This window comes from Rhinolophus sinicus, linkage group LG05 (assembly GCF_036562045.2).
Source record: "Rhinolophus sinicus isolate RSC01 linkage group LG05, ASM3656204v1, whole genome shotgun sequence".
NCBI lineage: Eukaryota > Metazoa > Chordata > Mammalia > Chiroptera > Rhinolophidae > Rhinolophus > Rhinolophus sinicus.
Window position 1 is genome coordinate 50,778,829 of NC_133755.1, and position 27,646 is coordinate 50,806,474.

General features: G+C 39.3%; 1 protein-coding gene across 1 annotated transcript; it reads right to left on the reverse strand.

Annotated features, from left to right (window-relative positions):
• Positions 1 to 27,194, reverse strand: PAIP2B (poly(A) binding protein interacting protein 2B). Its single transcript, XM_019718786.2, has 4 exons — positions 27,020 to 27,194; positions 4,820 to 4,968; positions 2,222 to 2,398; positions 1 to 1,209 (listed from the first exon to the last, which is right to left on the reverse strand). Exons 2-4 carry the CDS (start codon positions 4,955 to 4,957, stop codon positions 1,153 to 1,155), a joined length of 372 nt encoding a protein of 123 aa, XP_019574345.1. The 5' UTR covers positions 4,958 to 4,968; positions 27,020 to 27,194; the 3' UTR covers positions 1 to 1,152.
• Positions 27,195 to 27,646: the final 452 nt, after the last annotated feature.

The following is a 27,646-nucleotide window of genomic DNA, read 5'->3' on the forward strand; positions in this document are numbered from 1 at the left end:
TTTTTTTTTTTTTTTTTTGAGTTGTTTTGCATAATTCTGTAAACTGGGAGAAGCATCCAAATTGTGAACTGAGCTTTTTGCTAGTGTCCTGAAAAATCTATTTACTTGTAAAAGTGCGTAAACCTTTCTAAGGGAAGTAAGATACCAAGAGGACCAAGTCTTCATGGGGCTGGAAAAAAACGGTTGAAATAAATGTAAGACACCACCGACAGACTCCAGGGTGACTTCTCCAGGCTGAAGCCGACGGCCAGCACAGCATGCCGCTCAAACACCTTTGGTAATAGTATCTTAAAATCAGAGTAGGGTTGGGGTGGAAAGGGAGCGGGGACCAGACACCGTGAGAGACAAAAAGGCAAATCCACCCTCATGCTCTTGTACCTTGTAAATGAGTTTGATGATCGCTGTAAACAGAGGCTGAACAGTAGCCTTAACAGTAACTGTATGACTTAAGTGACAAGAACCATCACAGTCCTCCCCTGCTGATTTACAACAGTCAGCAACCACCAGAAGAGTTACCGTAAACCAGGACGACAAGTCTGTGTTTTCCTGAATGGGGTTCAAGGCAGGAAGACACGGGTAGGCCATTGGGAGTCCCAGTTCATCGCAGGAAACCCCCCAGGGCTGGCGGAGCTGGGCTGTGGACTCTGGTTTGCAACACCTGCTTCTTCCACTAGTCCCTCTTCCCAGCCAGCTTAACAGACTCAATGAGTACTTCTCCAGGTGTTCACTGCCCTTGTAAGTCTACAGCAGGGTGAGAAGGGCATTTGTCAACACCAGATTTTCTTGGTCAGCTTATTTTGTTTAAACATAAACAGCAGAACATTCCTGATGAAGGGGAAAAAGAAGATTCCAATTTCCTTAACTCAAAAAGCCAAAATGCTAATAATAATAATAATAATAATAATAATAATAATAACAGGAAACTGCTCAAAATGAAAGTCAGTAGAACAAAAGGGAAATACTCAGAGGCTTGTAGAGTAAGACTGAGCACATTAGCTCCTGCTGTCACAGTGTCAAGTTAAACGACTATTCCCCTTCCCCTCTGTGCATCCCTCGCCCGCCCCACCCCCCCATCTTCAGCTCTGCCATTTTGTGCAGTACTGTCCCCAGATCTGGGGACATACAAGTCCTCCTCAAAGCTTTTCTGTCAGCTTAGTACTTCACTCCTGGAATAAATTCCTTGGCATCCGGGTTCAGGTTACTTTTGCTCTGAAATAAGAACCAAGAGATAATAAATCCCACAGCAAACTGCACTTTAAAACGTTTTCTCCCTGCTTCCATTATTACCAGTACCTTCCTCTCAGCCTCAAAGAGACAAAAAAATAGAATTCCCTGCAACTCAGGCTGGTATCACTGGGCTGCTCTCAATGGCTCCTGACATGCGGAGCCCTGACCAACCTAATTTTCTCCTTTCTGCTTTAGACTCCTGCTCCATTCATGATGCTTTCAATAGGGGCTTGCAAGGTTGACTCCATAAATAACTTTTCAATTCATTGAGTACCTTAGCTTGATGAAAATCGGAGAATTCCATAAAACCAGTTTGGTTCTATCTGTCTGTCTATCTATCTATCTATCTATCTATCTATCTATCTATCTATCTATCTATCATCTATCTATCATCTATCTATCTATCTTTTTTTTTCTTCATTTTGCTGTTCTCTTTGGTTCTCTACTTCCTTGTGAATACCCAACACCTTAGCAAACTGCAGGGCACAATCATTCAGAACATGAGTTGAGTGAGAACTAAATCACAGAATTCCATCAGTAAACATGGAAGGCAAAGAATTCATTTATCTAGTCTTCTAATTTTAAGCGGAAAAATGGCCTCGTAGGAGTATGTTCCTCACAAAATGAACAATTTTTATAACAGCATCATTCAAAACTTTAAGTACAGATTTGAGGGATAGTAAAAGAAAAGAATAGCAGCAAATGATAAGCCTTTCCATGTTCAAATTTTTATCCTTAATCCCAATTCTACTTTGAAAGCCCACTGGGGAAAATGAAAGTTGGTGATGCAACAACATTGTTTTCACAGCGCTTTCTGAGGTGAAATGCATCTTCAATGCACCCGCTTATTAATGCCCACGTGATAAGTGAAGAAACAGCGGCTCACAGGGCTCAAAAAACTTGCCCAAGGCTGCAGGGCCAGAAAGAAAATCTGTGACTCCAAATCCCATATGCTTTTCACTATGTCACATGTGGAACTACATACGGCTCTTACCAAAATGTCTTCAGAATCATGACCATCACTGACAGACAGTCCATTTAACTGTTGTTGTAACTGTCCCATGGCCTGAGGCAGGTCCCGTGATGGAATAAACCAGTCTTGGTCTTCCTCGTCCAGCATCTCCTGGAAGCAGCGGTCCAAAAAGTCTTGCTCCTGCAGCTCTTCCTCCACCTAGCAAGCAACGGTGAGGAGCTCAGACCTCCTGTCCCGGTGGGACTGACTCATCCCTTCTGGATTTTTCTCCACCTCTTTCTTTCAGAGGTTCGCTCTGCAATTAAGTGATCTTGTAGGAGATCTACTAAGAATTAAGATGCTTCTAAGGACTGGCTGGAGAAAATATAATTTTTAATTTTTTTCAACCGAATCCCATCAACAATAAGACTGAGGAAATAGTTACTCAAAACAGCAGAAATCCCAGGTCTTCACAGATCTTCTAAGATCTCTAATATGGACACGGGTATTTCCCATTCCTATGGCACTTAAAGAAAATCATTTTTAAAACTTAAAAATTTTTTCTCACTCTTGTTAAGAAGCAACTCTTTTAAATTTCCCACTTTACAACTATGAAAAAGGTACAGGAACTATGTAACTAGACTACTACCTGGAGAGTGGAGATTAAATCAAAACCAACTCTCAGCTTCTGGCCCACTTTTCTGGTAATGAGGCCCCTGAGGGAGAACCTTAGAAAGATACTTAAGAAAGAACACTTTTTGGCATACCAATAGAAGATGATGTCATCAATGTAGTATTCTTTCAAAACAAGACATCAAATGAATATTTAAACAATTCCATGTTTCTTAAAGATTGCCCTAAACTAAAGCAGTATATACCTGGGATTTTACCCCTGTTTGCAGACATTGTTAACTCTTATGAAAGAGTACGATTCACTCTGCGGACTGATTTTTAACAGGTCTCCTGCTTCACATTTGGCCAACCCTTTTCCTGCAGGCTGCCTGGTGACAGAGTCACAGCTTACTCATGCCACCACCAGAGGGGGTCAAGCAAAACTAATCACCCAAACTAGCCAGTACACTTAACCTCATGAATTCAAACGAAAAGTCACTGATGGCAAGACTTGAAAATAGTATTTCAACATTAAAATTAACCCCACTTTTTTTTGACATCTCAAGTAAATTAGAATGTTATGAAATACTTAAAATAACAATAACCACAAAATATTTTCACACCACAAGATTTAACATGACTGCTCAAGATCTGCCCTGACTCTCTCCAAGAGTGTTACAGTGTGTTCCCCCTTATTAAATCTACCCTTATTCACAGGCACAATCCTCAAAAATGGTTACCTGGGCACAGGGGTGTGACGGAAGCATGGTCGGTCTATGTGCTACTCACACAAATCCCGACACAGTGAGCCACTTGGAAGTGGAAACTGCTGGCTGCCCTCCCTCCCCACCCCAAGTTTGTTTTCTTCTTCCCACAGCACCAGGCTGTTCAGTTAAAACCATATTTCCCATCTCCCATGCTGGGTATGGCCATGTACCTAGTCATCATGTAATGTCCTCAGACGGGATGGGAGCACTTTGCATCACTTGGTTAAAAGGAGATCCCTTGCCTCGGCCTTCAGTTCTCTCCCTTTCCCAGTGGCTAGACTTCTGCTACTCAGCTGATAAATGCCCTGGGGGTGGCAGAGCAAAATGGAAGGGGCTGTGTGGTGGTACCTTGCGCCGTTAATGTCACAGAGATAGAAGACGATGAATTACTGATGAATCTTTGCTGAAGCAGTCTAGCCTTCTCCCACCTAACACACTTCTCTATCAGGCTCACCTTTTGCCAGTCCCTGAGTTCCTATCTGGGGCATGCCAGGCTGGCCTGTCTGCACAAAGCTGCTGTTTCCCAGAAGTCTACACCAGATCACCATGGCATTAGATCCTTCTTTAATCAATGTGGAGGAAAAATATCAGTATCTTCCCCCAAAGTACTGTCTGGTCTCTTACCATGCTTCTTGGTCATCTCAATATTTCAAGACATCATCATTCAAAACTATAACCGGTGGCTCAGGTGGTTGGAGCACTCTGTTCCTAACGCGGAAGTGGCAGGGTTCGATTCCCACATGGGCCAGTGAACTGCACCCTCTACAGCTAAGATTATGAACAACAGCTCTCCCTGGAGCTATGCAGCTGTGTGTTGCCAGCAGCAGCCAGTAGCCAGCGTGAGTGGCCGACCACTGACAGTGACCGACTGCCTGGGGTAGGGGGAGCGCAAGGCTCATAACACCAGCATGGGCCAGGGAGCTGTGTCCTACACAACTAGACTGAGAAACAATGGCTTGAATTGGATTGGGTGGGAGGCGGAAGAAGGGGAGGAAAAAACAAACTATAAATACAGATTTGAGGAATAGTAAAAGAAAAGGATAGCAGCAAATGATAATTTGAAACCAAGCCTTTCCATGTTCAAATTTTTATCCTTAATCCCAATTCTACTTTGAAAGCCCACTAGGGAAAGTGAAAGCTGGCCTCCATGTGTTTTTAAGTTATTCTAAAGCTAACAGAGCCATTTCTTTTGTAATAGGCTGACAGTAAAATATTATAGCTTTGAGTTACACATATCATTGTCCTTCCACTTCTTTTTCACCTGTCTGTTGAAATCTTCTTCATTCTCCATCCACATGTACTCGGCAAATGGGTTTTCCTTCTCATCGTGCCCATTTAACCCCTGGTCCTCTTTGGATTTTACACTGGGTGATGCATTCGCCACACTGGATCCATTCATTATGATAGAATCTAAACAGAAGCAAAAGAAAGGATAAAATGTTACAAGGATCAAGGAGATGAAAATCTGTATGTTCCAGATTCTTCCAGAAGCTTCAGAAGTTCTAAATCAAAGTTATTAACCATAGATTAACAGAAACTGCTAGTCTGTATGTGTTATAAAACTAACCATAGCTTGCAGTTAATCAACTATACAGATGTACAATTCCTTACGAGTTAAAATTTAAAAAAAAAATTGTCTAGGGTTAGTCAGCCTTTCTAGGCAAGTGGGGGTGGTGATGGTGGTGGAATCTTTTCAAGGCAATTTCTGTAGGTTCTAGAACCTAATGAAGATCACATGGCTACATGAATGTTTAAATAGGGAAAGAAAATGTGTTCTTAATGAACACGGTAAGTAACTGCCCCTCATTCCGATTCTCAAGCTTGGTTTTCTTTAGAAGATATTTCAAAAAATAATGCATGTCCACTGTAGTGATAAGCGAAAAGGAGGAAACTAAGGTCACCACTGTTCTAACCAACCAGAGTTAAGAATGATTCACAATGTGGTGCATATAACCTTCTAACCTTCCTAACTTCCCCTATGTGTATGCAGATACACAGACACACAGACACACATTCCCCAAGTATCCATTCAGTAATGGCTTGGTGCGCCATCATTCGCTTTTTCTCATTTCTATGTTAATATAGCCATACTGTCTTTCAGGGTGTTTTCAATGTTTCTGTATTATAAAGGTTGCTTTAATATTCCAAATCCAGCTCCACAGTCACTCCAAAAAGCTATAGAAGGGAGGGAACCAGTTCTTTATTTTCACCACTTCCATTTGCAGCATAACAATGATAGAAGCAAGTCTGCTCTAAATGCCAGGGCAACTGCATACGGAAGGGGGTCTTCCTCAGCACAGAAACTCTTAAAGGTCCCGCTCCTTGCTGGGTAGCAGGTTGTATAGTATTACATTTCCAAGGACTCATTTCGCAGTTGTTTATAACCAGCACAGTGATTTGTCCTTATCGACATAGAAATCATCCACAGAGAATCAGAGTTCAGTTTCCTAAGCAGAAGACACCAGATCTGCTTTTGCCCAAAAAGTGAATCCTGAGTGTGCATGGCTATAAAAAAGAGGGAAGGCAGAGGAAGAACAAAATAAGCTTCCTAATTCAAGAGCACAGCAGAGCAGAGAGCAAATTGCAGGACGCACTCGTTCATGAGAAAGGGAATGGAAAATTACCAAAATCTCAACATGGGAATGTTACCCAATTTAACGTAAACACTTTAGAGAAGTTGAAAACACTGAGCTATGGGGTTGCCAATACAGGGAGAGTGGTTCTCTTACAGTAGACTATACGGTGTTGTTATTTTATACCATCCTGTGTTTTCCACACAATTTGAATGCTTGGTTTCTCTAAATAGCAGAAATTCAACAACTCAATTTGTGTAGTGTTTAACAATTTATAAAGTACTTTCACAACCGTGTTCTGATTAAGGCACATAATCTGTCCAGACTCACTTTAAAAAATCATCCAGGCAGTGCTATGATAAAACCAAATGAGGTACTAGATTCAGGGGTTAAGCAACCTGATTCGCTGGGTTAGTTCAAGAACAACAGTGGTTTGTGGGCCTACTGGGTGATCGTGAACTGGTGCTTAATGTGCCCTTTGACTTTTGTAGTGGGGTGGGAATGGGGAGATTTTGATGGAGACTGGTAACTACAAGGTAAGGCTTTTGGGGAACACCTTCCCACTTGGAGAAGACACCAGATAAGACAGCATCATTGCCGGTAACTTCTCTACTTCCAAAATTTCATGCAACATTGTCTTTCTGTTCTCAGCTCCTGTCCAGCTCACCAGCTACCAGTCTTGCCGTCTGAGAGCAGTGTTTCTCTAACCATCCTATTTTGACCTTTCATGTTCATTATTTCACTTGATCCTCACTCAGACCAAGGCATATCATGATGATACTATAGTGTAGTGGAGACAAAGAAAATACCCCCAAAGCTTCCAGAGAGGGGGGAAATGCTTGGTTACATGAGAAGGAACACAAATCGGAATGGCTGACATGTGTCAGCTACGCTCTGGAGAGGCCCATGTGACAAGGAATTGAGAACTGTTAACAAGCACATGAGTGAGGTTAGAAGTTCATCTTCCCCCAATCAAGCCTTCCGATGCTGTCCCAGCTAACAGCTTGATTGTAACTTAATGAGAGACTCTGAGGTAGAGACACCCAGCGAAGCAGCTCCCAGATGCCTGACCCACAGAAACTGTGAGATAATAAATGTTTGTTGTTTCAACCTGCTAAGCTTTGGGGTAAGTTGTTACATAGTAACAGATAACTAATACGGGTATTCAATAAACAATCACAACTAGCTCTGCCACGCAAACTACCAGTTGCCACATCTTTCCTCTTATGGAGAGGGCAAGTGTGCAGTTTGAAATAGGTCATTGCTTGAGAAGTTCTTTAGAACTAGTCCTCAACGGTAGACAAAGGAGTTTGTGTCTGGTCTGTGCCTATATTGCATTAGGAAGTATAAGAACTATTTGAAACTTATACTCTCTCTACCTTACTTTCTCTCATATACATAGCAAACATGCTGAAAATGGAAAATAACAGTCATCGTTTTGGTTGAATATGGGAAAGCACGTAGCCCTATTCATAGTCAAAATAGAGGTGCTAAGGCCTGCCAAGCATTTGATTTAGCATTTTATTATAGTCAAGGGTTCGTGTCTGAAATACCTGGCTTGAAATAGGGGTCTCCGTGCCCAGCCATAAAGAACTTCAAGACTTTTAATGTATCTAGGATGTTTCTAGAATACATGTTTCATCAGTTCAACACTTGGAACACCCACGACTTTCAGATCCAACAGGCTCATAGCAAAAACTAGCTATTCTTTGAATCTAAATGAGATTTGGAACTTTTGATTGAATTACCTGGAAAAAGTCTATTGAGCAGTGGATATAAAAACTAGTCTGTACTATTCTATTTCCTACAGTTTTGTTAACATCAGTCTGGTTAATGCCATTTTTTAAGTTAAACATTGTGGATAAAAGTTTTAAATTTTATTTTACTTCAAATATACTCCCACGAACTTCAGCTTTTGTCCATTCTTAGTTTATCTAGATGTACTCATTTATATCCAAGTACCTGTCTCTTCTATGCACTGTGCTTTGACAGGCTCAGTCTTTGCCCTGGTCGTCTTTACATTCTCATAGGAGAGAGACAAGCAGATAATTAAGAATAATTATAAAAGGAGAGGTAAAAGTGTTTATTAGAAAACAGCAGGAAGATCCGATTAAGTCCAGGAGCGGAGGATGGTTAGGAAAGGTTTCCCTGGGCAAGCAACACGTACCCTGATACCTCAAGAGAAGAGAAATGAGGGTAAAATCCAAATGGAGGTGTGTGGCTTGCAGGTGATGGGAAGTATTAGATCATTCTTTCAAAGAGTCCAGCTGCCAAAGAACGGGACAGGAATGGACAGACACTGGAGCGGTGAGAGGTCCCTGGAAACTTCATTTTTCAAGACTGGAGAGTCTAAAGCATGTTTCAATGATCACAGAAATGGTCTAGTGAAGAGGGAGAGGCTACACATACAGGCGAAGGAAGGCATAACTGAGAGTGTTGGCCATGGGAAGGCAAGGAGGCGGTACTTCTTTGTTTATTTTTTTGAATAGCTAATACATTCCCATGATTCAAAATCTAAATGCCTGGGATTCTTAATTAGTGATAGTTACATGGTGGGCATGAAGTCAGAGCTGAGGGAAGAAGAGCATCGAGAGAGAGATTTGGTCCATTAGGAAGCCAAGTGAAACGTCCTTACTCCACGGCGGGAGTGTTCACCTCCCTGTTGGCGGGAATGCTTACGTCCCCACACGGAAGTCTCCCTGCCTGGACAGTTGCTGGGTAAACCTTCCAAAGTCCAACCTTGACTTCCTTTTTGTTTCTTCTTCTAATGTTTCACAGGGTCCTATGTGGACACACACACACACACACACACAGACACTTTTAAAGCTACATAAGCAGTACAAGAAATAATTTTATAACACTGCTTAAATTCATGTAGAATATAATTTTGTGCCATGTTATACTTTGCACTAAAACAAGGTCTTTCTCCTTGTTTTACAAATAAATAAGCTTTATCCATCATTTGGTGGAAGATCAAGGTTGAAAATGAGGCAGGATAAGTAGTTCAGCTTTTATGGAGGGTAGGGTGGGAGGGCAGGTAGGATATGTGTATAGAGATTTAAAAAATTCCAAGTCAATCTCTAATTACAATGATCTTGTCCCCTCTATTTCTATGTCCTTTGTTCTCAGAGAAGCTGTATAGACTTTACAGGTCTATACAAAACAAGGAGTCATCACCCTGCTAAGCTTTCCTATATTGACCTCAACACATAAATGCTCCATTAGTTATGTTCCATTTGATACAAGAAAAGTGCTTGCAAATAGAATGTCAATGCCCCTGTTAAGCACACAGAAAAATGAACTTATCTACAATTAGAAGTTGACAAGAAGCTTTCAAAAGCTTATTAGCTGACAAGTCAAGAGGAAAATCATTTGAATTCCCTAATACTAAAATATATTAAAAACAAAAGGAAATTACAAATAGAAGCATCTTCTAACTTAAACTCAAAGCTGCCAGATTAGAAAGATGATAGAACACAATCTCTTTTCTACTATTTAAACTGTGTCTATCCTGACCTATAAATTTGACCTACTGATGAAGTAGACTCTGAAAATCCAGATACAGACACTCGGGGAAGAATGACAACACCGAACTTAATTACTGCAATAGTCTAGCCTCTAGACCAGAGCCAAGAATACAAAATAGAAGCATACTCAGGAGTAAGCATACATAGCATACTTAGGGTTAGGAATGCATTTAGCAAGTATCGAGAAGGCACATTTCTATTCAGTGGTTCTCAATCTCTATAGAGTACATCAGAATGACCTGGAAGCTTTCCCACATGCCATTCAGATGTTAAGATTTGTTATAACTAAGCCAACGCCCAACATTTGTATTTTTGCTCGTTAACTGTTATAGGTGCTTCTGATTATAGAAAGACTAAAGACTAAGGATAATTCCTCCAATACAGTGGCAAACACTACGTGGAACAGTCCAAATCCCAATTACCCTACTTCCTCTATGAGCAGTTCCCAAATTAGTGTTCTACAAGACACCAGTCTTGTGAATGCTCTTTGGGGGAAAAAAAAATCCACTGCTCTGAGAAGTCCTGTTCAACTACCAAACATTTCCCTAATTAATTAATTGCCTTTATTATTACATTTTTTAATCTAACACCTATTACCAACCCACCAACTTTTAGAAACCACGCCTCAAGGATGTTCAGTGGCGTTACTATTATCCCATTGGAAATGTACAGAACAGACACAAAATGCACTCCACAAATCATTTGAAGGCACTTCCAAGGCCCAGTCACTGGCAAGCTCACTGTACCCAGACCTGCCCTCAAGTTCCACTCCCACAGGTAAAGGTCATCCACTGTCCTCCAAGTACAACACTGAATCGTGGTCATCTCAGGGACCTTGACTTCTTCATATCCAGCTCTAAAAAGACAGATGCTCTTAACGGGAAATACCGGGAAGTGGAGTCTTTAGCAGATAACACTAATCAAAAACATTCCAATGGTCAAATTATTACATGTGAAATATGTGTAACTTTTCTCAATAACAAAGGCCTCTAAATGTCTTCGACTGATCTGATAATAGTTCAACTTGTTTCTTAAATGCGTAATAATATCATAAATGCCGCTATAGAAGCCCGAATATAATCTCTGCCTGAGGTCTCTCCCACCCACCCCCCATTTGATTATACATGTATTCGAGTGTATATGTTATACGTATATACATTATTTGTTTTGGGAATAGTCTATTTATAACCTTAGAAGTTTCTTGAGGCAAGAGTCAAGTCTTACAGCTTCTAGCAGGCCTCTGTATACCCAGTAGGTCCTCAATAAATAATTTGGTGACTCACTGCCACTTCTAGAATGCTGCATTCTAAGTCTCATTTCCTAGGAAGGAAGCCCATGCCCTTAGGGGCTGGGATCTGCAGGCGAGCTGAGCGCTCTACACTGAGTATGAACAGTTCTCCTCAGCCAGTGACACGTCACTCAGGAATCTGTTGTTGATAGGTTCAATTACTCTTGAAGGGAATAAAACTACTTCTATTCTAGGAAGAATTTTTTTATATGTTCTTGTTTACTATTTTAGCATTTAATAACACCAGGTAACTATAACATTGCCTTCATGAGCTGCAGGCTAGGCATAAAAGCTTGCCACAGTGCAGTTATCTAAACTGGAAGAAATCCATGGATCCCAAGAAAAATCACCAAAAGGGACCATATGTTCATTTTATCTGATATCTTCCTGATAAAAAAGGATTGTTTACTGCAACAAAGTGGAGAGAGGGCAGCCAAGCAATCTCCATACATATATGATGAGGTAGAGAAAACTGTATTCACCAGAAGTCTTTTCAGGAGGGGTACCACTATGGGTGGGAGAAACTCCTTGAAAATTATTTTGGGGTAGAAAGAGAGTCCTTGAGGGACCAGGGTAAGAATAGAACAGTTCCATGGGATGAAGGGGAACATTTCCCGGACTAATGGGGGCACTGAGTAAAGAAGAAAATATTGAGTCAAGAGTGGTAATTTCAGATAGTGAAAGGTCTCACACTGAAAATGTAGTCTCTACCCTAAGACCTTCCATTTTCAGTAAAACTACTAGGAACATCTAAAGCTTAGGAAGCTATGGATTTTTTTGGTGTGGAAACCACTGAAGAGGCAGGCTTTGATGTCTAAATTGCAAAGGCGGAACTGAATTGGAAAAGTAGGTCATGGATAGGGAAAGTATTTGAAGCAAATTTACCCAGACCTCTAATGGAAAGAGAGGGCACCATAGGACAATTGAGTTATAAAGAGCAAACAAGTAATCTACCCAAATACAAGGGAAAAAGGTAAGAATAAAATAACAGCACTTCTAAGCATTTCACTAACATTCTCTCTTTTAATCTTCACAACAATCCTAGGAGATAGGTGCTGTCATTATCCTGGCTTTTCATATGAATTCTCCATCATTCAGAGATTTATTAAACACTTTGCCTAAGGTACGAGTAAGTGCCTAGTAAGTGCCAGAATTGAGGCTTAAGTTTAGGCCCTTCTGTCCCCAAAATCGATGTTCTTATCCATTACCCTACACTCTTACACTTCCCACTTTAGTTCCAGAATGGCTATGCTATTAAACTCTGATTTTTCTCAAATATTGCTAATGGGAGTGAGGGAATCAGGCTGAAGGAAAATGCTATTCAACAAGACTAGGTCTTTGAAAAGAAAATATGAACAAGTTTACACGACATGCTAGCTATTGTGTTTAAATCAAAATAAACTATATTCTCTACCATAAACATTCAAACTTGTTACTAGAAAGCTTTCTAAAACACAATATAGATTTAGGGGCCTCATTCCCAGACATTCTGAATCATGAACTCCTAGCATGGAGCCTGGGAGTCTGCATTTTTAAGAACTTTCTGAAGAAATTTTATGTAACCAGCTGAGCTCTATGCCTCTGACTATACTGGTGCTGGTCCCAAGTGAATTTTCACCAGCCTGTGGTAAAATAAGAAAAATTGGGACCATGGTGAAATAAGAAAAATTGGGACCACATAGTGTTTTTCATGAAGTTAAATTCATTCAATTTAAAGAATTGTGTTTTGCTTGGAATTAAGGACTTCCTGTGTTTTTTGGTGTTAAAATATCCTTTTAGAAAATGATATTAATAAGGATGTTTTTACCATCTTTACATAGTTTTAAAAAATTGTACTCTTATGTTATCCTCAAAATATTTTTGAAAATTTACTGGTCTGTGAAAACTTAAAGATTGAGTATCTCTGATCTAATCATTCTTGGAAATTGTTTTTGAAGTGCAGCCAAGCTTGAGAAGCACTGCTCTAAGTCTGTAGGACCTAGTTCTACTCTTCTTTTCCTCACCCAAGGTCTTCTCTGAGGAGAAAAAGGAGCAAAACGCGAATGTCTCCAAGTAGGGAGTCTGCTCAACCCACTGTTTGCAATTCCTCCAATAGTCAATGCTGGGCCAGCTGATCAACTTGAAAACTGAGGCTGTTAGAGCGGAACAACAGATGAGGCAGACAAGCGAGAAAAACCTGTTGAAGCAAAACTTCTCTGTGAAAAGGTGTGGCTTCCAGAGTTGGCTTTCTCTTCAACTCAAAGGTTCTATTTGATGCCTAAGTTCAGAACAGGTATCTTTGACTTTAGCATAAATAAATAAATATGTGTGTGCATGTGTATTGTGTGTGTGTGTATGTGTGTGTACACATCTAACTATTCCTTCAGAGCTGTCTCCTATGTCTAGCTTCTATGCCAGATCTATGATTTTTGGCCTTCAGTTTTCATTTGCAGAGGAATTACAAGAATTACAAGAAAACAATGGTAAATCACTAAAACAATTAAAAATAGCGTATTTGATGTTTTATGCAGCAGAGTATATTCTCCAACATTCCAGTAAGAAAATTCCAGTGATTTTTTTTTTGTGTGGAAAAAGTTTGTCTTAATTTCTTAAGTTACTGTTTTAAAAAAATCTTAAGAATATCTTTTAGATTTCCAGTCAAGATGGCGGAGTAGGTAAATGCTGTGTTTACCTCCTTTTACGACCACATCAAAATTACAGCTAAACTACAGAACAACCATCATTGAGAATCACCTGAAGTCCAACTGACTGAAGCCCTACAAGTGAGGACATACAGAAGAAGCCACCTCGAGACGAGTATTCCTTTTTGAGACTGCACTATGATTTTACAAGACATTAACACTGGAAGACACAGAGTAAGGAATACAAGGGAAATCTCTGTACCACTTCTGCAACTCTCTAAATCTGGAATGTTGAAATCCATGGGATTATTTAAGATAGAATTGATCTAGCTTGGGATATGTTAAAAGGGACATCAATTTTCATGGAAGTGTCTCACTCTTCAGCCACTGGGGAAAAGAAAACAAACAAAACAAAGCTTAGGTTCTAATCAGGCATCTGATAAATTCCTGTTTGTGTCTGCCGTTTTAGGGGATTGAGGAGGAAATGGGCAAATTACAAATGTCTGGTTATGTTAATATTTCTTTGGAAGCAAGGCTATGTTAGTAGCTATTAGTAGCTATTAAAAGAAGGGCATATATTTAAAAGTTTACATTGCAAGTTTTCCATTGTTTGGCACATTCTGTAGTCCTCTTCAAAGAAACAGATTTGATAACACTACCAAATATAATCTGAGGTGGTACAAAGAGTAGAAGATAGCTTCTACTAGGATATAATTCAGTTAAACAATCAGACTCATGTCCTGCTCCTGGTCAGTAGTATAGAAGAAACATCACAGATATGCATAAGGACCTGGAATGCCTAACATGCCTGAAATGAAAGTGAGTCATAAATGTGAGAGATTTGAATACGTCCCTGGTTGATCACAGGTGCTATGTTCACTCCTCAGAGAAGAAATGGACCCCTATCCAAAACAGTTAGGATCTCAAAATTGATGACACCACACAAACATCAAAAGGTGATGTAGAGACTGATTACTAACATAATGAGGGGAGGCTTAAGCCAAACATGTCTAAAAATGTCTTGAGAGAGCAAGGAGGGGTGACTAGTCTTGGCTTTTACTGGACTTAGAGGGTGGAGGTGTGGTGAAGGTTCCCTTCTAAAGACCTGGGATCATATGGCTTGAACTTGATGTCAGTGCCAAAGGAAGGAACATCGGGCTTTCTTGCTGGTTTGCCCAGATGTATAGTATTTATACATACATTTTTTTTTCAACAATATGTATTACCTTCTAATATATTATATAATTTGCTTTTAAAAAAATATATTTATTGGGCTGGCCCAGTGGCTCAGGCGGTTAGAGCTCCATGCTCCTAACTCTAAAGGCTGCCGTTCGATTCCCACATGGGCCAGTGGGCGCTCAACCACAAGGTTGCCAGTTTGATTCCTCAAGTCCCGCAAGGGATGGTGGGCAGTGCCCCCTGAAACTAAGATTGAACACAGCACCTTGAGCTGAGCTGCCATTGAGTTCCTGGATGGCTCAGTTGGTTGGAGTGCGTCCTCTCAACCACAAGTTTGCCGGTTCGACTCCCACAAGGGATGGTGGGCTGCGCCCCCTGCAACTAGCAACGGCAACTGGACCTGGAGCTGAGCTGCGCCCTCCACAACTAAGACTGAAAGGACAACAACTTTAACTTGACTTGGAAAAAAGTCCTGGAAGTACACACTGCTCCCCAGTGAAGTCCTGTTCCCCTTCCCCAATAAAATCTTAAAACAAATTTAAAATTAAAAAAAAAAATATATATATACATATATATATATATATGTATATATATATAGTTTATTCTCAGTCTTTCCACAGCTACATTAACATTCCGGGAATTCTGGATATTTAAAAAATATGTATATATTTTAAAGACACAAAACTTCCAATTTAATAAGTACTCAAAATTCTTTAATAAGCACTCAAAAAAATTACTGGACCCTTCTAAAGCAAGGTTAAATGGTAAGTGGTGGGGGAGATAGAAGGGACACATAAATAACCCCTATTTTCATGGGATTAATCACTAAATTCTATTTGATCAGAATTCCCTGGTCTCTAAGCCTTGCAAATAAAATGGAATTTCTTACTTGATATTTGGCTAGGACTTACAATCATGAAAGGAGAATTGTGTTGTCACTGTGTATTGCTAATTACCTGAACTCAACACTCTACTGACAGCAGAAGTCTGAATCTTTCATGACTCGCTCCATAACTTGTGCACTTCTTATACTCCCAGACCAAATTATACTCCCAGCTTTCGTCTAGACCCAGATTTCTAGTATTTACAGTTAGTATACAGCAATGGTTCTCAAAATGTATTCCCTGGCCCAGCAGCAAAATATTGCCTGGGATGGGAACTTACTAGAAACGCAAATTCTCAGGCCCCACCCCACACCTGTTTAATCAGAAATTCTGGGTGGAGTCCCACAATCTGTGTAATAAGATCTCCAGGTGATTCTGAAGCACGCTCAAGTTTGAGAACCACTGGTATACAGCAAGTAGAAAAATGTGTTTCCTTCTGTAGGTCGAAAGCCAGCGGTAGGCGCTATATATTCTATTTGATATGAAATAAAGACATCCAATGAAAAGACATAATCTCACAATTCCTACTCTCAATTCAATGTGTTTCATTTTTATGAGTTAAATAAGAAAAAAAAGGTGCAATGAGAAATTGCATCTGAAATGTATATTTAGGCATCAGTTCCCATTTAGCTGGATTTCATACAATACTATTTACATTCTCTTACATCTGAAGCTCTAAAAAAAGATCTTCATAAATGTCAGCCTCAGACACTCTGGGAATTCTATAATAAAATGTCAATGAGGTCTGAATATATCAAACTTACTAGAGAAGTGGAATTATTTGTTTCACCTTAGAATTGCATTCAACAGGGAGTTCAAGTATAGGACCTCTTTTTTCCACCTTTATACTTCCAAGTTAATAAAATTAAACCAGAATACCCTATTCTTCAAAAGCTTCTAGCGAGGCAAAGTTTTACTGTATAGCTTCTTGCTTTCCTTGAGAATAAAGCAGAGCCCTGATAGGCACATTTTGTGTATCTGCAAGGCTGCAGAACTAAATACCAGGGGTGCCAAAAAAATTTATACACAAGACTTATATTCGTCTTTTGTTATCGGTATATATTGAGTATTACAATTTTAATACCGTTTTTTCCTTTCTTAACATGTGGATACTTTTTTTGGCACCCTCTGTAGTTACATCTGTTCAACAATACAACAAAGGCCTTGTAAACCCTCAGATGATGAGTGTAATACCTCAGTACTAGCCTAGGTAATAAAAAGACACCAAGAACGCCACTATGAAACAAAAATCAGCTCTCAGTAAATAGTAACATTCTGTTCTGCTCTTGCTTACACTAAATTCACTATGTTAAACCTCACTTCCCTGAGATTGTGGCATTTTAAATGTTGAGCAAGGCCAGTCTGTAGTCCACACACCACCTACTTTCGAAAAGCAGATAGTTCCTATGCAACTGTCTCTGAACACCAAGAAATGAAGAGAGTGTTCTAATGATTAGCACACAGGTAGCTCAACACATTAAAGAAGAACAAAAATAGCACAAAAGAAAACCATAGACCTATTTCTGTATCCAAACATGTAAGTTCAACTAAAACATGAGCAGATAAAATCAAGCAATGTATTTAAAAACAAAACAAATACACTTTAATCAAAAAGGAAATGCAGGATGGTCTAAAATTAAGATATATGAAACTGTATTTTATTATGTGAGGCAGGGGAAAAAAAACTACACAAGCATCTCACTATTTGCCAAAAATGTGTTTAATAAAATCAACATCCATTTAAAAATTTATTTTAAAAAGGAATACAATATTTTAAAAAGGAATAAAATTAAGCTTATGATAATGTAATCGGTATGCTCACATAAGCATCTCTCTGTCCCAAACCTTTAGTGTATTCCCATTAGACAGGAAAAAGATTAGGAACGTGTACTATCATGGCCACTATGTAACTTTGAATGCTCCCATCCAGTGCAATCTATCAAGAACACAAGGTAAGAGATACAACTATTAGACAGGAAGAGGCAAGGTTATCCTTTGCCAATATAATTTTTATTTTTCAGCGAGACTAAGAATCAACCGAAAACTATTAGAAATAGAGAACTTAATAACAAGACTGGTTGCAAGATAAACATTCAAAATAAATAGCTTTTGTATAAACAAACAACAAGTTAGAAAAGATAAAAGAAAAAAAGACCCAAATTATAATACCACACACACACACACAAATCTAAAATTCCTCAGAATAAACCTAATAAATGTATAGAACATAAAACAATTTACTGCAAAACATTTAAAATGACTCAAATAAATGGATGGACATATTGTAAAATATTAACTCTTCCCAAATTAATCCACAGTCTTTGTTAAATTCTGATACAAACTCCAAAGAGAGTTTTTCAAAAACTTCACAAATTGATTATACTTTCAAGTGGATTAATAACTGCATAAGAATAGTCAACAGAATTTTTAAAAAAAAGAATAGAGAAATGCAAAATTAATTAAAATAGTGTTGAATGAGAATAGAAATAAACACATCAATGGAACAGAAAGCCCAGAAATAAGAATTTTGTTTATAAATTGAATTTCAAATAGCGGAGAAAGAATAACCACTGGGACAACTAACTAGTTAGCCGTTCAAAATTGAGGGTGGGAGGGCAAATAAAAAACGAACTGCTTACCTTCCCACAAAAATCAGTTACAAAAAAAAAAAATCAGTTACATACAGATTAAGGTTAAAACAAAAACACAATGTTGAAATAAGTATTTTTAACTTTGGGATGGGTGAAAAGTCTTTCTTACCAAACCACCAAAGTGAGAATTCAAAGAAGAAAAACAAATTGATACATGTGAATAAAATACAGGGGAAAAAATGCTTTCATTCAGCAAGATAATAAAAACAAGGATAAATAGCAAATTACTTTCTGGGGGAAAGTGTCTGCAATCTCAAAGACAACTAAAAGCTCTATATCCTTAGCCTATAAGGAAATCTTTAAAAAATTTTTCTTAAAAAGACAAATGCTTCAATAGAAAATAGGCAGAAACAGGCAATTCTCACAAGAATAAAAATGGCCAATCAGAATATATAAGATTCAAAGACACTAGAAATCAAAGAAATGTAAATGTAAACAGTACGATTTTCTGCTTCAAGATCAGCAAAAATGACAAACATAGGGGGGAAAGTAGAGTTCTCACTCAATTGTGGGTGGGAGTCTAAACGGAAGGAATTTTCTACAAGACAACTTGAACATTTATATTAAAAGCGCTAAAATTTTGTATTCTTTTCCTCAAGAAATCCTACTTCTAGGAATTCCAGAAATACTTGCTCAAGTTTGCTAAAATGCATGTACAAGGAATTTCACCACAGGGGTGGCAATGGTTAGTTAACAATACATGTCCCGCTGTTAAAAATGATGCTAGGATATATATACTGCTATGGAAATAGTCCCAAAATATAGTAAGTGAAAAAGACTATGTATTATGATTCTACTTTAAAAAATGTTTATATGCATATAAAAGGTCTAAAAAGCAAACAACTACAATGTTTGGAGTGGCAAAATTAAAGATTTTTAAAAATATTTTGTTTTCTGAGTAATTACAAAAGAGAACATGGTTTCTTTTATAATCAGGGAGAAATGTTATTTTCATTTATATATATTTAAATCTTTTTCTTATTTTTTCCTCATGTATGTGTCACATACTACAGGCTTGCCTACCTGCTTCTTGAGATAATATCAGCCCATTTTGGGGATGTGTACTAGACAACACTGCTCTACCTTCAATTTTCTTTTAAAGGTTCTGTGGTAAAACACGGGAAAACTATAATTAAGTTTTATAACTTAACTATAAGTAAGGTTAAGTTTTAAAACATGAAAAGTGTGATTACAATAGAATGCATATGAAAAAAATACTACAAGTGAATGTGAAAAAGAAAGCAGCTATTGAAGCAATGGGGACTGCCATCTGGAAACATTTTAAATTGTTTTATTGTTCTCAAAGTATTTTTTAAATATATGTAATTGTGTAAAAGAAGAAGAAAAGGCTGCCAACCCCTTCCTGGGGCCACTCTTTCAATCTTTGCTACTGTTGTTATATATTCAAAAGATGGGCAACCCCTCATATCCTTTTATCTTCTTTCTTATAACCTCATTCATTCATTAATCAATTCACTCATTTTTTGAAAAAGTAATACAAACACATGATCCAAAAAATTTTAAATATATATATAAAGTCATATGGTGAAATCCCATTTCCACTTCTTACATAACATTTTAGAATTTCTTTTTTCAATTGTAAGCAAATGTGAAAGTATATTTTTATTCGACCTTTCTTTCTCAACACAAAAAGTAGCATACTAAACACACTGTTCTATACCTTAGTCCTTTTGCAAAAATCACATCTTAAAACTCTTTTATATGAGTACATAGAACTTTCTCACTCTCTTTTACAACTATACAATAGTCCATGGTTTGGATGTACCAAAGTTTATTTAGCCATTTCCTCGTTGACAAACACTGGCGTCATTCCTATCATGCTAGTACAAATAATGGCAAGCATAACCATGTACATACAACAAGTTCACTTCTGAATATGCCTCTGATTAGGCTTCTGAAGTGGTTGGTTCAGGATATTAAGTTACCACTAGGTCACATGTTCACCAGGCTGAGAAGGTAGCTTCTTTTCTAGTTATGATGTACAGCAATATGTAGCAAAAAACTTAACAATTCCTTGAACCAAGTAATTGTATTCTTAGGCGATCTGTCTTTATTATAAAAATAAAATGACTAAATAAAACACCCAAGGGCCGGCCCGGTGGCTCAGGCGGTTGGAGCTCCGTGTTCCTAACTCCGAAGGCCGCCGGTTCGATTCCCACATGGGCCAGTGGGCTCTCAACCACAAGGTTGCCAGTTCAATTCCTCGAGTCCTGCAAGGGATGGTGGGCAGCGCCCCCTGCAACTAGAAAATGGCAACTGGACCTGGAGCTGAGCTGCGCCCTCCACAACTAAGACTGAAAGGACAACAATTTGAAGCTGAACGGCACCCTCCACAACTAAGATTGAAAGGACAACTTGACTTGGAAAAAAAAAAGTCCTGGAAGTACACACTGTTCCCCAATAAAGTCCTGTTCTCCTTCCCCAATAAAAAAAAAATCTTAAAAAAAAATAATAAAACACCCAAGATAAACCCATTTCTATAAAAAATGCACATATATGTATATAGCCAAGAATATGCATAGAAAGTATAAAATACATCCATCAAAATGTTAACCATTGTTTCAGTATGATGAATCCATAGAAGGCTTTGTAGTTTCCTCCTCTTTTACTCATCAATGCTTTCTAATTTTACATACTATTTCTGTAATATAAATTTAAAAACTAAAAATGTTGATTCAAATTAAGCCGGATACATTCCTTCAGTCTGTCTTATATTTGTGTAGTGCTTCAGAGTTTATAAAGTATGTTTACGTGCATTATTTAACTCTTAACTAACCCTATGTATCTTCATTTTACCAAAATGGAAATAGCGGCAACAGATGGTTAGGTAGTTGTGCCCAAAGTCATTCAGATAGAAAGCTGGCAGAGACAAATTTCAAGTCTAGGTCTTCTGTCTTCAGATTCAGTGAGCTATCAAAAACATGATCATTGCTTCCTCAATTTTAACAATTCCTCAGGAGTTAACCACATAATCAGAATTGACAGATAAATTAAAATTACCCAGTATAAGGCCTCAGTCCCTAATGCTTATATAATCAGATCTAACTGAAAAGAGAACATTGGCATACAACCTCCCAAACTCCAGAGTCCGAAGAGGATATGGATTTTTAGTATGTTCCTAAATAAAACATCTAACTGGCAAAATATGGCCTAAAATGAATGCATAATAAAAGTAGCATCCTCTCAAGTTGGAATTCTCACTTTCAAGACAACCTTTGCCTGTGTCCCTTTCTGCTCTGGTTTTGCAATACCCACGAGTATCTCCAATCATCTTATGGAATTTCAAAATATGAATAAGCCATACTTTTCAGGGCGGGGAGTTCATTATATAACTTTTTTTTTTTAACTTTGGGACTTATTGACAAAGATGATAATAACTTGGTTAGAATATATCCCTTCTCTCCAAATCTCTCTCCTTCGTTCCTATAAGATTATACAGGTTATTTTAAAACACACATGGAGACCACTGATAAATCATGGTTTGGTAAAAATATGTTTTAATTCATCATTCTTCAAACTGTATCTCATATATTAATAATTCTGTTCCAAAAGATGTTTCAGTACGCTGTGGGGGCAGGGGTAGGAGAAGCCAAGGTTAAATTCAATGTACTCTTTTCGAGATCCACAATACACAATGGACATTAATACAATAAAGGCTGTAGAGAAGTCCTGCATTACAGAAACCTTTGGTTAAACCAGTTTATTCTGGCACAAAATTCTACTATGGCACAACTCTTCACATTTTCTGTTCAGAGAAACTGTTTGAATACATGTAACTATTAATTGAAACCTGTAACAGATATGGCAAAAATGGGTAATTCTTAAATCTTTCCTACCACAAAAATAATTCTTCCAAAAGTCCCTAATTTTAGTCTATTGAACTCTTTCCACCCACCAAAGCCTAGCTCAATTATCACTTCATTTGAGAAATTTTCCCTCAGTGCTTCATATATTACTACTTTTTTCTCCTTATTTAGATAGCATTGTATTCATACATTACCTCCCTTATCACATGATAAATCAGTTCATCCGTCTCCGTGCTAGCTTATGAGCTCTTTGAGAATAAAGTTGGATTATATTTTCAGCACCTTGAACAGTATGGGACATAGATGAGCTTCGTGATGAAGCACGTAGTAAATAATTTCACTACAGCGTAATAGTTCTCCCTAAAGCGTTCTTCCTAAAGCTTTCCTCCATAACTGAGCAGCTGTGGGCATGGTTAACTCAGTTGTGGCATACCCTCTGGCAAAGCCCACTCACAGTTTTTTCCTTAGGTGATTTTTGTTTGCGTGCTTTTTTTTTTTTTTTTTTTTTAATCTACTAGGAATGTGCAGTAACCATTATTTTTTCATATCTCTGTGCCTTTTCCACCTGCCGGACTCTGCTTAAAATGCTGTCTCAAGGTTTTCTTCATCTGGACAACATTTGTATTCGTCCTTTAAGAACCAGCTTAAACAATAGCTCCTCTAGGAAACCTTTATATCTATCCTCCCATCCTTTCAGGAAGAGTTAGGAATGCCTCAAGTCATGTATTTGTGCATCTATTACTATATATCAAGCACTGAACTAAGTGCCTCATGGAGCTCATGGTCTAGGAAGGAAGACAGCCACACGAACAAATACACTATAATAATATAAAATGCAACACCAAAAGGAAGATTTATGGAATATTGTGACGTCTCAATTATTTTGTTAGGTGCTTTAGTAAACGTTATCTAGGATCATGTTAGATACGCATTTAAATTGGAGAAAAGTCCAGGAAGCTTGAAGGACTCATAGCTTCAGTTGTCTTCTGAAGAAACTGTCTCCAAGGGGTTCTTTTTATATATACTATAGCCTGCAGGACAGATAATGCATGAAAGCACTTCTACTTCTTTGGCCACAAAAGACTGGACCAGGACTCGGAGCCCTGACTAAGGACACACTGAACTTGAGGGCGATCACCTAGGATATGGCTTGGCTCAAAATTCTGCCCAGGTCCTCCATTTTAGAAGGTGACAATCCAATCCATTCAGATACTCTTATCTTGGGACATACAATTGTTGGGTAAATAAAATGAAAGAAAGCAGGTCTCCAGAGCTCAACTCCTACTCTAAATACTGCTAAGTTATTGTTCTATAAAGTTTTGAAAGCACCAAGGCCAAGGGACAATATGGCTGCTGAGATGATTTCCCATTCAAGTTTACATTAAACCATCATCATCAAAGGTAGTATGTGTACGCCTCTTCCTTGCAACCCACAAGGACCTCATCATATCACCACTTCTGAAATTTGGAAAGAGGCTTAAAAGTTTAACAGTTTGACCAAAGTCACTAAGTTGGTAGATGACAAAGCCAGAAATCAAAGGCCGTGTCAGCCTGATTTTTCTAAAATACCTTCCCATTTACATAGGTAAATGGCCTCAAAATCAAGTAATGGGAAGTGGAGGTTGACAAAGGTCAGTGGAGAGGCTCAAAAGGAAGTGTTTACGCACAGAGCAGAAAAGAAATGTTCTGGAAGTCAGTGTGTTAGGGGATGTGAAGTGGGCGGGAATGCACTAGGTTTCACCTGGTCAAGTTAGCCTAGAATTCCAACATAGACCTTTACCCTGTCAGCTGTCTGTCCCTCTTACTTGAATATAACATCTATAAGGGCAGGAGTTTGTTCAACAGTCTAAACAGAGCTTGATTTATAGTAAGTATTTAATAATAAAAACTTGTTGAATAAATGAATAAGTGAACGAATTCTCAAAGAAGCTAAGGAATCTACAGTGGATGGGGGAAAGGGTTACCGTGAGATAGATCCCAGGAGTCATTTACAAGTATGGTTGATCCTAGTTATTTGTGGATCCCGTATTTGAGAATTCGCTTACTTACTAAAATTTATTTGTGATCCCAAAATCAATACTCGTGGTACTTTTGCGGTATTTCAGACATGCACAGAATGGCAAAAATTTTGAGTTAGCCCTCCCATTCCCAGCTAAGGCGGCCAAGGCAGGGCTCTGCTTTCTTTCAGCTCTCATACAGAGAGGACTAAAGGACAAGGACAGTAGGGGGCAGTGCAACGTAGTGCAAGACGCTGACTGGGGCCAGCAAGACTGGGTTTGAATCCTAACTCTGGCCCCTGTCAGGGAGAGGCCGCACATGAGTACACTTAGGCCTTCTGAACCTGTTTTTCTTTTGTAAAAAAGAAAGAAAGAAAGAAAGAACATAGAATCTTCCAGGATGAGCTGTATTTAAGATTTAAGATAATAATCTATATGAGACTTGTACGTATGTACATACATGTTTTCCCTAGGAGCAATGATTCAGTATTTGCTAATTAGTCAGCTAGGTGTCTTTATAGACCATATTACTGTGAATAATGAGAATCAACTGTAATTATTTATAACGAAATAACAGAAAGATAGAAAATAATTATTTGGATGGAGTGGAGGCCAGTGGCAAGCTTCAAGAAGATTTTGAAATAGGACCTCACCGGGTACATTAGATGTGGAAAAGGTCTTCAAGGAGAGAACAGCAGTTAGAGAGGCAGGCCTAGCTGTGTGAAATACACAGGAAATGGCACTTCACAAAGTCTAGAGCAGCAGGAGAGGAGACCGGGTGCTGACACCAGGCCAAATGCTGCTCTGGGTCCTGTAATCACCTGTACTGCAGAATCTCTCCCTTTGCATTTAGTTCTTGGTTTATAGGTCTCCCTTCCATTAAACTGTGAACTCCTTAAAGGAAAGGGCTCTAGGAAGAAATCATAACTATAGTCCTTTAAATTTGCAAAGAAGTAATTATAAGTAGAAATATACCTGAAAAGACTGTACACAAATAACCTTGGTTTCTAACTGCAGCCTTACAGCAACTCACAATAGTGACCGACTCATAGATTTGCAATTTGTCCAGGACTAGTCTTTGATGACTGCTAATAATTGTTATAAATTCCTTTTATTGTTCTAAACACGGCATTTGTTGGAATAGCTTTAAGATCTTCCTCTTTTTAGTGTGATTTATTAACAGGACTCAAACATATGTTCCATTAGACAGTGCTGCCTCCTCATAGTAAAGAGTCCTTTTAATTCACTCTACTGGATTTATTTCTTTATATACAAGATACAGTCTTACCATAGCAAAATACAAGGAAGCATACTGATATATATGTCACAAGTAAGATAAGGAAAACAGTAAGAATTGTTCACTAAAGCTTGCAAGATTCTGGCCAAAACACAGTGGACATGATATTAAACTCACTGCTTAACAATTCACCACTGAGAACTAGAAAAAACAATTCCAATTTATGTAAAGTCATGAAGATAAGCACTGTTTGAATCTACAAGGTTTTGTATACGTGTATTTTCTCTCTCCTGCGTGCACTCTCTCTCTCTCATACACACACAGCCTAAGGGGGCCCATCACGCTTATCCCAATACTTCAATTTCCTCCATCCCTTAATACAAAACCCTCACTGTCCAATACTTAGGTAAACATTTCCAAAACTCTAAAGTCTCTATCAAATCTAAGCATGGTGAGTTACTTTTTCCCCATAAAATTCTCAGCATAATTTTATTTAGGCACAACAAAGTTTGCACTATTATCTAGAACCATATGGCTAGAACCAACACTAGTGCAACCCAAACTGATAGACCATGAAGGTGAACACAAATTCTGTGTGAAAGGGGATAGAGAATGTTATTTTTAAACATTCAAAGCTAGATTATCTATAGTCTGGGTGTCATCACATCACATCCTGCTATACAGCTAAAGCACGTCCTATAATTTATGACAGACTACAATAGTCAGGCCCTTACTTACACTGCAAACTCCTGCCACCCCAGTGAAGCTGGTTAAAATATAATCCCATTCTATCTACTTAGAAAATAATAATACATTTTTAATTTCTTCCAGTAAATTAAATTCTCCTCATCCACATTTTCAGAATTTATCACCAAAGTAAATGTACTGGAACAAAGATTCTAGAGAGGATATAATGGTCAAACGCCCTTTTAAGTAAGACAAGAATGGTTTACCATTAACAAAAGTGATTAAAGTCCCCAACCTTGTAAAGCTCCCTGTACAGTGTATTCTGCTTCTTGTGTTCACCTTCCAGCTGCTTGGAAGGGGCAAGTGGAAAATGTTAGTTTCCACGAGAAACTTAGGGGGTGGGAGTGGGGTAAAGGGTTCACTCGAGGAAGCGAAGGCAGAAGTAGCCAAGGTCCCTAACTCAAATTAAGTATCAAGAATGAGGGCTGGAATAAGGGGGGAGGTGGAAGAAGCAGAAGAAACGCAAATAAAGCAAGGGGACCCGCGAATGGGGTAGGGTGGGGGATGCACAACTCCTCCCCCTTAGCGCCTGGGGAAGGGCAAACCGGGATGCAGCACTGGATTAATTTGCCTAGCAGTGTTGCACTGGGGGTGGTGAGGGGACTCCCAAGCCCAAGACTTCAGTCGGACTGTTAGAGGAGGGATGAGGGGGCTCAGGGAAGTTGGGGGGTGGGGGTGGGAGAGGAATAGCACGCCTGTGCGGGTAGAAAAGGACTAAGACCCCCAGCGATCTCGAGGTAGGGCAGAGGGCCACCCCAGCTGCTGCGACGTGGGACCCCGGCTTACCCTCCCCACAGGAGGTCGGGCAGGCGCGTGCCACCCCTCACAGCCCCGAGGGCGGCGGAAAGGGAGGCGCAGGGCACCCCCAAAGCCGGGAGAGCAGCGCTTCTCGTGGGTCCCCTTCCCGGCAGCCCGGGAGCCCGAGCCCACCTGGGCTGATCAGAAGCCCCTCCTCCAGACCGTACTCCGCCGCTCTTCCGAGAGCCTCAGCCGTCCCCGCAGAGATCGTGGTCGCCAGAACACTCTTGGCCTCTAGTACCAAAGCGTGAGCCACAGCACCGAGAAACGCCGCTACCACTCACCAGGTTACCTCTTACTGCACAGTGGCTCCTCACCCCGCCCCCGAACCCAAGCCATTGGTTGCTGGGCACCGCCCTATTTGTCTATTGGACCGAAGTGGATGCCGCTCAGTCACCTAGAAGGGCACGTGTTGTGTTTATTGGTCTAAATGTGAAGTAATTCCCGCCCACCCCCTCAGAAGTTCCAGCTTCTGATTGGTATTAACTTCTGTCGTTTCGCTCCCTTCGTTCTTTCCCACCAGGTGGAGCGCCTCCTTGCGGGAGACACCGACTCTGATTGGCTGAAAGGACGCTAGGCTAGTCCTGGATAGGTATTGGGCCAGGGTATTGGGCGTCCGGCTCCGCCGCATGGGGGAGGAACCCAAGGTGCTTCCCTCTGCATTTGTTTACATAGGCTTTCGCACCCGCTTCCTTCCATTGGCTGAGCCAGCAGCCCCTCCCACGGGTTGAGCCACTTAGTCTAATAAGGAGGGATGTG

Bases quoted from the DNA above. Each gene is read 5' to 3' on its own strand.
- PAIP2B (XM_019718786.2), bottom strand. From the start codon at position 4,957: ATGAATGGATCCAGTGTGGCGAATGCATCACCCAGTGTAAAATCCAAA. The intron at 2,399-4,819 runs GTGAAAAAGAAG...GTTGCTTGCTAG, and splicing joins AAGAAGATTTCAACAGACAG to GTGGAGGAAGAGCTGCAGGA. The intron at 1,210-2,221 runs GTAAGAGCCGTA...TTCTTATTTCAG, and splicing joins ATGATTCTGAAGACATTTTG to AGCAAAAGTAACCTGAACCC.